General features: G+C 68.8%; 2 protein-coding genes across 2 annotated transcripts in view; one reads left to right on the forward strand and one right to left on the reverse strand.

Moving 5' to 3' along the window:
• Positions 1 to 30: 30 nt before the first annotated feature.
• Positions 31 to 2,903, reverse strand: CHLRE_03g144584v5 (uncharacterized protein). Its single transcript, XM_043060389.1, has 2 exons — positions 2,328 to 2,903; positions 31 to 2,163 (listed from the first exon to the last, which is right to left on the reverse strand). Exons 1-2 carry the CDS (start codon positions 2,364 to 2,366, stop codon positions 1,375 to 1,377), a joined length of 828 nt encoding a protein of 275 aa, XP_042925518.1. The 5' UTR covers positions 2,367 to 2,903; the 3' UTR covers positions 31 to 1,374.
• Positions 2,904 to 3,045: 142 nt separating this feature from the next.
• CHLRE_03g144607v5 (uncharacterized protein) overlaps positions 3,046 to 10,756 on the forward strand; it is a 12,162-nt gene continuing 4,451 nt past the window's right edge. Inside the window, exons 1-14 of the mRNA XM_043060390.1 lie at positions 3,046 to 3,329; positions 3,722 to 3,862; positions 4,038 to 4,197; positions 4,372 to 5,986; positions 6,159 to 6,228; positions 6,504 to 6,607; positions 6,789 to 6,864; positions 7,241 to 7,467; positions 7,759 to 7,918; positions 8,147 to 8,227; positions 8,550 to 8,747; positions 9,016 to 9,146; positions 9,362 to 9,882; positions 10,343 to 10,585. Coding sequence (XP_042925519.1) covers positions 3,225 to 3,329; positions 3,722 to 3,862; positions 4,038 to 4,197; positions 4,372 to 5,986; positions 6,159 to 6,228; positions 6,504 to 6,607; positions 6,789 to 6,864; positions 7,241 to 7,467; positions 7,759 to 7,918; positions 8,147 to 8,227; positions 8,550 to 8,747; positions 9,016 to 9,146; positions 9,362 to 9,882; positions 10,343 to 10,585 — 3,832 coding nt within the window. The 5' untranslated portion in view covers positions 3,046 to 3,224. The remainder of the gene's footprint in view (positions 3,330 to 3,721; positions 3,863 to 4,037; positions 4,198 to 4,371; positions 5,987 to 6,158; positions 6,229 to 6,503; positions 6,608 to 6,788; positions 6,865 to 7,240; positions 7,468 to 7,758; positions 7,919 to 8,146; positions 8,228 to 8,549; positions 8,748 to 9,015; positions 9,147 to 9,361; positions 9,883 to 10,342; positions 10,586 to 10,756) is intronic.

The raw sequence follows: 10,756 nt of genomic DNA on the forward strand, positions 1-10,756 counted from the left end.
ACGGGCGAACGCTACTGGCGAATACACTTTTGAGGGATGAAGGTAACAATTGAATGCCCGAAAACCCCAATACATGGCCTCTGCTGCTGGCCTGAGGCTGACAATTAGGATTACAGGGTAAGCCCCTATATGCTCGCTGCTGCAACATACAAACGAATTCTTATGTTGATGCTTATAAGCCCTTTCCATCCAAATTCTTCTGAGTTGCAACGGCGGGCGGCATCCATTCCGCCGTCTCCACGAACCGCGAAGCCTCGCCGTTCTAGCAGCCAGGTATGACGGTGTCTCCAAGAAGACAAGAAGACACCGTTCAAGTTCAACTGGGTGCAGCACTCCGGAACCGCCTGGCACCTGCCACAGCCGCATCAGAGGCGCGTGCCCTGGGCCGGGTACACTCTCATTGCTGCATCCACCAGAAGCCATTCTCACATGGGGCGCCGTGCCCTTCCATGTCCTTACAACTGTGCAGCTCTACGCCCACGCGGCACGATGGCTTGGTCTGGCAGCGGTCCGTGTGTCCTGATGCATGGTGCCGGCCCACTTCCATTTCGACATCGCACTACGATAGCCTGAAGAAACAATACTAGTTCGAAGTAACTTCTCAGCACCACTCGCAACCTGCAAGGATTAAGATAGCCCAGGGAGTGAGCACACGTCATATGTCGTCAGCGTCAGCGTTGCAAATGCAACATTCGCATACTTCTCCCTCTGGGCCTTGCACAGCCTTCGATATCATCAATCTCCGCGCGCCTCCTGCCGCCACACTGCTATATGCCAGCCAAGCTGCAGCTGATCACATTGAAAAGTCATCAGCCGTCCTATCACCCATACTGCTATCAATTTCAGCTTCAGCACGCACCCGGGGTCAGCAAACTTCCAAAGGCAGAACGCGATGCTGTCGCACGCACTCATGCAGCTCCCGCCACGCCACCGCATGCGCCATGCATTCCGTAGGCTTCAGCCGACATGCATCGCCGATGCCCCGTAGCATTAACACGCAAACGCAGCCAGGGGAGGGCATCAGCGCCGCCTGAACGCAGCCACGCATGGAGCCATGGACAAACTGCTCGTGCTGCAACGCTGCGGGCCGAGCACTGCCCGCAAATTGTTGTTTCTGTGTCTTGCACCCACACATCCTGCGGCACTGCGCCACACGCCACGGCCCGTCCCACCAAAACATTGTCCCGGTTCCCCACCCCTATCAAAGACAGAGCACCAGTCCCAAGTACCGCGCGCCGCTACACGGTCCTACCACAAGGCCGCCTGCAAAACGGCCAGCAACCAGACAAGACCTCATGCTGCCACCGCTGCCGCCGCTTCCTTGCCACCGCTGCTCCTGCTCTTGGACTCGCCGCACCTGCTGCCTACACGGGGCTACATGAAGCCCTGGCGCGGCCCGGCCTTACGCTGCTCCGCCAGCTTGAAATCGCTGGGCATGACTGTGCCGTACCGGTGCGTGGACATCAGGTCGCCACCGGGCGGGCCGCCCGCGCCGCCACCACCTGCCCCGCCCGCGCTCACCGCGTGGCCGGGCAACCCCAGCCCCGCGCCGCCGCCGCCGCCACCGAAGCCGCCGCTGCCGCCGGGGCCCGAGTAGTCCCCGCTGTCGCCCGCGGGGCCACCTCGCCCGCCCGGCGTGCGGTCTCGCGCTGCGCGCAGGCCTGCGGCGCCGCCTCCAAAGCGCGAGGGGAAGTTGTTGTTGGCTGGCAGCAGCCCCGAGCCGTCAATCGCCTCGCCTGGCGGCGCCGCTGCGCCACTGGTGCCCATGCCATTGTTGGAGGACCGCCGCACCGCTGGCTGCGCGGCCGCGCTGCTTGGCGCTGCCGCAGCTGCCCCGTTGGAGTTGCTGTGGTGGTGGTGGTGCTGGTGGTGGCCGCTGCCGCTGCCGCCGCCGCCGGGCGTGAGCAGGCCGTCGCCCTTGACCGCCATCAGCTGCTTGGCGAACTCCTCCTTGGCCTTCTGGCCCTCCAGGCGGTCCCAGGCGCCGGTCAGCGCCGTCAGCTGCGACTCCAGCTGCTGCACGCGCTGCGACAGCGCGGAAGAGTCGGTGGAGGACGCGGGCATGGGGATGGGCCCCGCGGCGGTGGGCGGCCGCGCGTTTGACGCGCCCGCGGCGCCTGGGAGCTGGGCAGAATCCACCCGCTCCAGCGCTGATTGGGCAGCCTGCGCCCGGTGGTAAAGCAGAGGGCAGTAGAGTCAGGTGAGGGCGAGGTCTGGGCAGGACGCGGGCCCCCGGTGAACCCCCTAGCACGAATCACGTGCATAAATCATGCGCATACTAATGCATTGTCAAGGTGTAGCAGACCAACCAGGGTGCGAGCACACACCTGCATGGCCTTATTAGCAAGGTTGTTGCTAGCGTTCATGTCCGTCCTCAAGGCTGACAAGTCTGTCGTCAAAGCTGTCATACGCTGCTGCAGCTCTTGAACTTGAGACGTGAGCTGCGCATTCTGACGCCTGAGCTCAGCGTTCTCCTCACGGATTTTGTTTATCAGCGCTTCCTCTGCCTCTGCAACAGCCTGCGGGTTGCCTCCGCTTACCGCCTGAACGGCGGTCCTATCTACGCTGCTGCCACAACCCATCGGTGCACAATGTCTTCCGATAGCTCGCTCGCTCCTGCGCCACGGTCTCCTCCACGAGTTTCCTTGAGATCTCAGAGAGCTACCAAAGCCCCCAGACGATTATACGCGGCCCGAAGAACGAGGCGAGAGCACAGAAAATGCTGAGCAATGTAGACCCGGGCGACGGGACAGCAGCTAGTTGGGCACAAGCACCTCAAGCATCATCAATCCGGCGTATTGATATTGATAGGGAGCGGGAAACAAGTGTAGGGGGCCGCGGTTCAGAAGAGAGGCGACTAGCCCGTAGAGTGATGCTTAGGTGTACAGAAGAGCCAGAAGGACGTATTCACTGTAGACACATAACGGCACTGGCCCCGAGGAACGGACGAAAGGCTACGATGCCGCTCCAATTCCCTCGACCGGTTTCCTGTACCCCACGTACAATGCTAACCACAATACTCCATATCATAACTACCTGATAACTCTCCACATCCCTGTCAGCCGAACTTTTGGCAACCCACGAAGGTTTCGAGACGCATTCTCCTTGAGCATTCAAACCATTCGACAATTTCTTCTTGGTTATATAGAAACTGGCCTATGCTCATACGGTAGACTAATGAGGCCTCCGTCGACACGGCCTGTGTCGAGGAGCGCATTGAAATTATGTCGTCGCAGCAGCGGCGCAGCCTGGACGCGAATGCTGCGGGGCTACGGCGTATGCAGGACCTGGACCGGGCGCTCTTCGGAGGACGGAGCAGGCCCGGCACGGTGAGCGCCTCCCCGTGGCCACACGCACATGGCGCGGTTTGGAGGCGACGGGTCATGGCTCGGCGATGGCATTGGACCGATGGATGAGGGGGTACAGGGGTGCAGCCGGTGCCACGCGGGCAGCACAGTGCTGGCGGTCTAATCGCACCGGACTACAGCAACGCCTGGAGTGCATGTGTGTGTGTACGAGCGTAGAATGGTTCTTCGCGTGCAAGAATGTAGCCAGGGAGGAGGCTGCGGTGCACAGGGGCGCATGGCAGGATGATGGCCGCGGGCTCCATTGCCGCCGCCTGCTGACCTGCCTGCAACACTTGACCCCCCCTTTTGATTTCGTCACTCCGGCTTTCATGGACGGCTAATCACCGGCCCCCACCCGACATGGACGCCCCCAGGCGGACGCCCTCAGCGGCCTGATGGACGAGTCGGCCTGGGCCGCCACCGCCACCGCCACCGCCGCCACCGCCACCGCGCCGGGCGCCAACCCCACCCGCAAGCAGCCCTGGGCGGCGTCCGGCGGCCGCGCCACCAGCCCGGTGAGGCCGGCGAGGCGGGCTGCAGCCGCCACAGCGCACGGCCAGCGCAGCAGCACAGGACCGCCTGCAGTGACGTGTGCTGGAAGCCCTGCGATGCCCATATCTGTTGCGGTTGTGTTCCGTACCAGGAGCGTGAGCTAACCTCTTCCCAATCTGGTCCCGTTCCTCCTCGCAGGCCGGCCTCCCGCCGCTCATGTCGGCATGGGGGCCCTCGGATGCGCCCAACGGCCCCAGCGCGGCGCAGCAGCGGCAGCAGGCGCAGCGGCCCATGACGGTGGGCAGTGTGGTCAGCGCCAGCGCCAGCAATCTGGGCAGCGCCGGCGGCCGCAGAGCAGGTGAGTGGGAGCGGGGGATTGAGCACGGCTGTTGAGTGGTGCTGCGCGGGGCTGCGTTGCCTGATGCCGTGATGGCTGCGGTCCCGCTGTGCTTCTCCCCCTCACCGCTCGTCGTCTCTAGCATTCAACCTGGCAACGCCCAAACACGAGTCTGTGGTACGCCCCCCCCTGCAGCCAACTCGAAGCCGACGCGGCGCGGCGGCGCCACCCCCAGCTCCCACACCGCTGATGCCTCCTGGTTCGCCTCCAGTGCAGCCTCCACCGCCACTGCGGCGCAGCTGCAGGCGGCGCTGGCCACTGGCGGCGGCTACGGCAGCAGCGGCACCGCGGCGGGGACCAACCCCTGGGAGGCCACATTGGATGCCACGCCCGCACCGCGCTTCGGCGGCGCCGGCGGCGGCTGGGGTGGGGGCGCCGGCCTGGCGCTGCTGCTGCCGACGGGCGCCAGTCGCGAGTCGCTGCGGCTGTTTGAGCAGCGGCTGGCGGCGGCGCTGCAGCCGCTGTCGGGGCCGGCTGGCGGCGCCTCGGGGCCCAACCGTGGCGTGATGGGGGGAGGCGGACTTGGCTCGCCGGTGAGGGGGGCGCCGGGCTCGCCCACCCGGCCCATGACGCAGCAGGGCGGCGGCGCGCCGTGGTTCAGGGAGGGGCCCGGCTACGGCGGCGGCGCGTTCAGTCCGCCGCTGCCGCAGTCGCCGACCGGTGGCGCCAGCATGGCAGGGTTCTACCTCCCCACCTCGGTAGTGGACCGGCCGGGGTCACCCACCCTCATACCCAACGGCGCGGGGGCAGGAGTGGCGGCGGCGGCGAATGGAGGCGGCGGCTCTAGCCTGCCGCCGCTGGTGCCGCGCTCGGCGGTGGCGGCTGCGCTGGCGGTGCCGGCCGGCGGCTCGGAGCAGCCGTGGGGCGGCGCGGGTCTGCCTGCGGGCATGCACAGCGCAGTGGCGGAGCAGCGCGGCGGCACCATCGCTGCCGTGGCCGTCAGCGGCGGCGGCCCAGGCATGGCGGCGCTCACGGCCCGCGACCTCGTCTCGCCCAGCCAGCAGCCGCACGCGGGCAGTGCCATACCCATCATCGTCACCGGCGGCGGCTGGGGCGGCGGCGGCGCCGCCGCCACCGGCACCGGCACCGGCGATGACGGCGCCTCCTGGGAGGAGGTGGGCTCGCCGCCGCCCACCCTGGGTCGGCTGATCAGCGCGCGGCCCAGCAACCGGCGGCAGCTGCAGCTGCTGGCGGACTGGCTGGACAACACCATAGGCCTGCTGTGGGAGCAGCACCTCACGCAGCAGGCGCAGCAGCAGCAGCAGCAGACGCAGCAGGGCGTCCTCAGCAGCATCGGGCGCTACACCGGGCCGGGCAAGGGCGGCGCGGCGTCGCGCCCCGGCACAGCGGCGCCGCCGCAGGCGTCATCGCCGCTGCCGCCGCCGCAGGCAGACGCCACGGCTGCGGCCGCCGCCGCCGCCGGGCCCGGCAGCCTGTCTGTGGGCGCGGGCAAGGCCGCGCTGGCCGCCCGGTTCGGCAGCGTGGCGGCAGGGCTGCGTGAGCTGAGCGAGAACCTGGGGGCGGTGGCGGCGGCGCAGCCGGGCTTGTGGGCGGCGCTGGTGGAGGCGACCAGTGCAGTGGCTGGCAGCCTGGTGGGTCAGCTGGGCGCGCGGTGCTGGGAGGAGGGGGCGCTGCTGGCGCGGCTGTGGAACCTGCACACGGCGCTGCTGGACAGCGGGCTGGCGGCGGCGCGGCGGGCGCAGGGCGGGCTGGAGGCGGCGGCGGCTGACATGGCGGCCAAGATACGCAGGTGCGGGGGTGGAGTCGGGGTGGGTCGGGGTGGGGTGGGTGGGTGGGTGGGTGGGAGCGTGGGTGGGTCGACGTGATGGTGGGTTGAGGAGAGCGGGCATTGGGTGCTTGTGTTCGTGCTGTCAGTTGCTGGCCACCACGTGCCGCCCCGCCGCCCCCCTGACGACCCCCAGGCTGGACCCGCTGGTGGACTGGGAGCTGGACGCACGCACCGCCAAGGAGTCCCTGGCGGCGCAGCTGGAGGTAGGGGGGGCGGGGGGCGGGGGGAGGCGGAGGGAGGGGAGTTGTGTGGCCACGCCAAATGCGGGAAGCTCAATACCGCCCACCCCACGACTTGCCACACTGCAACTGCTGATCACGCTCTATTGTTGCATTTGAGATGCTCGCGACCCCCAACTACACAATCTTGTATACCTCTCGACGACTTGCCCCCCACGACGTATTCTCCAACTGACCACCCCCGACCACCACCACCGCCCCCACCGCGCCCCCACCGACCGCCCCCACCACCCGCCCAGGCCTGCCGCGCCGAGGCGCTGCTGGCCGGCCGCGAGCGCGACTCGCTGCTGCGCGAGAACGACAAGATCATCGCGCACTACCGCAAGGAGCTGCGGTCCTACAAGTGAGCGCGCCGGGGGCAGGGGGCAGGGGGGCAGGGGGCAGGGTGATGCGGGTTTGGAATGGGCTGGGCCCATGGGCTCGAGCCATGGCTTGAGCCGGGGTCCCGAGGCCGCCTCACACCCGTGTGCCCGCCCACGACGCCCCTCCATGCCGCACGCCCCCGCCATTCCCCCTTACCCCAGGCGCGAGCAGCGGCGTAACGCCTACCGCCTGGCGCGCAAGCTGCGCAACACGCAGCAGCAGCTGGAGCTCATGACGGTGCGGCAGCGGCGGCGGCGGCAGGGGGGGGGGAGGAGGGGTTATTGGGCCGAGCCCGGAGAAACAGGTCCCCAGGGGCATTGTGGAGGGGCGAGGGCGAGGCGGTGTCGTGTTGAGGACACGGGCCCAGGGGCAGGGGCCCTGAGCCCCAGAGTGTGTAGGGAGTGATGCAACCGGTTGCGGTTCGGCGGCCTACTGCAGGCATGCCCGTCCTCTTTCCAAATTCGCTTGGGGCCCCGGCTCCCGGTCGGGCTTTGGGGCAGGAAACGGCTGCCCAAACACCTCCACTCCACTCCGCTGCCCCCCGCTCCTCCACCCCGCTCCTCCACCCCACTGCCCACCCCCCGCTCCACTCCTGCACCCTCTCCCTCCACAGCGCGACCGTGACGTGCTGTACGCGGCTGTGGCCTACACCAAGAGCCAGACGGGCCAGATGGTGGACCTGATCGGCGGCCTGCACGGCCACCTGCGCGCCGTGTTCACCTCGGACGCCGCGGCCGCCATGCAGCAGGCGCACAGCGCGCAGTCGCAGGGGCACGAGCGGCGGCGCGCCAGCCACGCCAGCGGGCGGCGCAGCAGCGTGGGCACAAACGCCACAGACAGGTGGGTTGAGAGGGGGAGGGTGTCAGTTGACATGCGCAGGTGCGCCACGGGTGTGCGGACGTGGCAGAGTACGCACGGGGAAGGAACACGCAGGGCCGTGCCTGCTATGTGCGCCCCGTATGTCGGCTACGACTAATTTGGTCCGCACCAGTGGCGCGTTTTCTCGTGCTCTTGCGCCCCCTCTTGCTCCTAGCGCTGCTCCTCCTCCTCTCCGTCCCCCACACTGGCCCACCAAACTCATATACCCCTTGCGCTCGCGCTCGCGCCGCCCCCCCTCCTCCTCCTTCCCAGGCCCGACTCGGCCGGCAGCAGCGGCGGCGGCTCGGACCAGTCGGGCGACGGCGGGGTGTCGCGCGCCGCCTCTGCGCTGGCCATGCTGCAGGAGGAGGTGTTCCCGGAGCTGCAGCAGATCGAGCAGGGGCTCAAGAACATCCAGATAAACGTCACCAGGGTGCGGCCGGGCAGGCGAGGGAAGGCGCATCGGCGCCCAGGGACGCCAGCGCTAATGGGAACGGGCATGGCTGCATCAGGCTTGTGTGGAGGAGAGTCACAGAGGGTGGCGCTTGGAAGGCGGTGCAGGTTGCGGCATCACGCGCTCGCCAGGAGCCGCCCCCTACCCTGCATCCGTGACGCTACCGCTTCCCTCCTCCCTGCTCCTCCCCGCCCTCCCCCCCGTCAGGTCCGCGACGTGAACCAGGAGGCAGAGGAGTCGCACTTTGTGGTGGAGGAGCAGGTCACCGTGGTGGCAGCCGCAGACATGGTGGGGTGCGGAGGGGCGCTCTGAGGGGCACAGCGGCGGCAGCTGGGCTGGGCTGGGCTGGGCTGGGCTGGGCTGGGCTGGGCTGGGCTGAGCTGGGCTGCTGCGGGGCGGTCCCCGCCTGGGCCGTGTTGGGGCGGTGCTGGCCCCGCCACGTCCTGTCTCTGTCAGGTCCAGCAGTCACGGCCGAGATCCCTCGGGCTGGCCCTGGCCCTGGCCCTTGGGCTGGCTCGCCCCTCACCGCTCTCGCCCGCCCCAGCTGCCTATCCCCGCCACACCTCCACACCTCCATACCGCCCGCACCTGCCTCTATGTGCACCTGCAGGTGGGGGACGACCTGGTGGATGAGGTGCTGGCGGAGGGGGACCCCGAGCCCTCGCCCGAGGAGGCGGCGGCGGCGGCCGCGGCGGAGGCGGCGGCGGCCGCCGCGGCGGCGGCGGCGGAGGCGGCGCTGGCGGCGGCGGGCCCCGGCCCCGGCGGCACATTGGCAGCGCTGGCGGAGGCGGCGCTCATGGGCACTGACGTGAGTAGCGGCGGCAGGGAAGGGGGGTGGGTGCGGTGGCGGTTTTGACTCAACACACCAACTGGCGGCCGTGATTGCCTTGGCGTTGTGCGTCCGGTGCCTTTGATGACTGCACCCCGCCGCCCCTGTCCCCCACACTCCGCCACTCGTCATCGCCCCAACCCCCACTTGCCGTATGTGTTTTTGTGTGTTAAAGAGCACAAGGAAAACGTTGCGCAAAGACAGTGTGACAGTGTTTTTTTTTTGTGTGTGTGTGTGTGTGCGACAGAGCGACTACAGCAGCAGCGGCTCGGACACGTCGGGTGACGAGGGCGAGGGCGCGGCCGCAGAGGGAGCCGAGGGCGAGGGCAAGGAGGGCGAGAGCGAGGGCGAGGAGGCCGCGCCCGCTGCCGGCAGCAGGTGCGTGGCGGGCCCGACTGCCCGGCACAGGCCGTGTGTGCTTCCCCTCCGCCTCCTCGCTGCTCCTCGCACCTTGCATGCTTAGCGCTGCCTGAAACTGACAGCTCCTCCTCAGTACCGCAAATACTCGCTCCTCCGTGCTCGCGCCTGTAGCGGATTGCTGCCGGTAATAGCGCTCACTCACTCCTGTGCAACCCACCTCGACCCAATCGCAGTCGTGTGCTCACCTCCACCTACACTAGCTCCGCACTGCCGCCGGAGCACAGCCCCGAGGACGCCTACCTACTGGGCGACGGCGGCGGCGGCGGCAGCGGCGGCGCGGGCGGCGACGGCGACGAGGGCCGCGCCTCCGCCACGCCCACACCCTCCGGCGCCGCCGCCGCCAAGACGCCCTCGCGCCGCCACCACCGCCACAAGCACCGCCACCGCCACCGGCGCCAGGACTCCGAGTCGGGGTCCTCCGAGTCCAGCGCCGCCGACGGCGCCTCCGCAGCCGACGGCGCCTCCGCAGCCGAAGGCGGCGGCGGCGGCGGCGGCAGCCACCGCTCTCGCGACCGGGAGCGCGGCAGCCGCCGCGCGCGCGGCTCATACCCTGTGTCGACTGTGTCTGCTCAGACGGGTCTGGACCTGCTGACGGGCTGGGGGGACCCGGAGCTGGTGTCGGCGGGTCGGCACATGGGCGTGTTGCGGGAGGCGCTGGGCGAGCTGGGCGTCATGGCCAACCCCAACGACGACGGTGCGGCCTCGGCGGGAGGGAGGGGGCGCAGGGGGGAGCGGGGCGGGGCAAGTGTATTGGGGGGATGGGGGGGGGCAGGGATTGCCAGTTTGTTGGACGATGGCGGGAGGGGGAGCGGGAGCGGGAGGTGGGCGGGGGGCGGTGTAGGACTAGAGGAAGGCGGGCGGTGGGCGGTGGGCAGGGCTGCGGCAGGCGGGCGGTTGGCTTGGGGTTGATGGAACTTGAGGGCCTGCTGCCCCTGCCTACTAGGTGTCCAGATCAGGTACCTGCTTGTGCCAACCGCTCGCGCCTGCAGCTGGCTGACTCCTCTTCCCTCCTAACCTTTTACATCCAGCCTTTTCCTTTCTGGCCCTCAAATAAGCCTGATACGGTACGCCTGCCTCCCCCACCCCCTACACCTTCACTTCTTACATAATCATGAATGTAACCCCCTCCGCACCTCCCCTCGCCTCCCCCACAGCGGACGGCACGGACGGCCTGCTGACGGCGCTGCGGCAGTACATGGAGGGCCTGGCCGGCGAGGCGGGCAGCCTGGCGCAGCAGCTGGAGCGGGTGCGCGGCGCGGCGGAGGCGGCGGAGCAGGCGCGCGCCGAGCTGGCGCAGGCGGTGGAGGCGCGCGGGCGCGAGGTGGCGGGGGTGCGGCGGGAGCTGCTGGAGACCAAGAAGACACACGCGGCGCTGTGCGACTCGCTGGAGGCGCTGGGTGGGTGGTGGGGTGGGGGGGGTCGGGGTGGTGGTGGTGGTGTCGTACGGTGGAGGATGGGCGGGAGGTGTGCACGCGGCGGACTAGCGGATGTGGTGAGCTGCAATTTGGCGGCTCCAGGTGTGTGTGTGTGGGTGGGTGGGTGGGTGGGTGGGTGGGTGGGTGGGTGGG

Source organism: Chlamydomonas reinhardtii, chromosome 3 (genome assembly GCF_000002595.2).
Source record: "Chlamydomonas reinhardtii strain CC-503 cw92 mt+ chromosome 3, whole genome shotgun sequence".
NCBI lineage: Eukaryota > Viridiplantae > Chlorophyta > Chlorophyceae > Chlamydomonadales > Chlamydomonadaceae > Chlamydomonas > Chlamydomonas reinhardtii.

What these genes read in the sequence shown, in the direction of transcription:
- CHLRE_03g144584v5 (XM_043060389.1), bottom strand. Translation starts at nt 2,366, where the DNA reads ATGAACGCTAGCAACAACCTTGCTAATAAGGCCATGCAG. An exon ending in TTGCTAATAAGGCCATGCAG is followed by an intron (nt 2,164 to 2,327) that starts GTGTGTGCTCGC and finishes CACCGGGCGCAG; the next exon opens with GCTGCCCAATCAGCGCTGGA.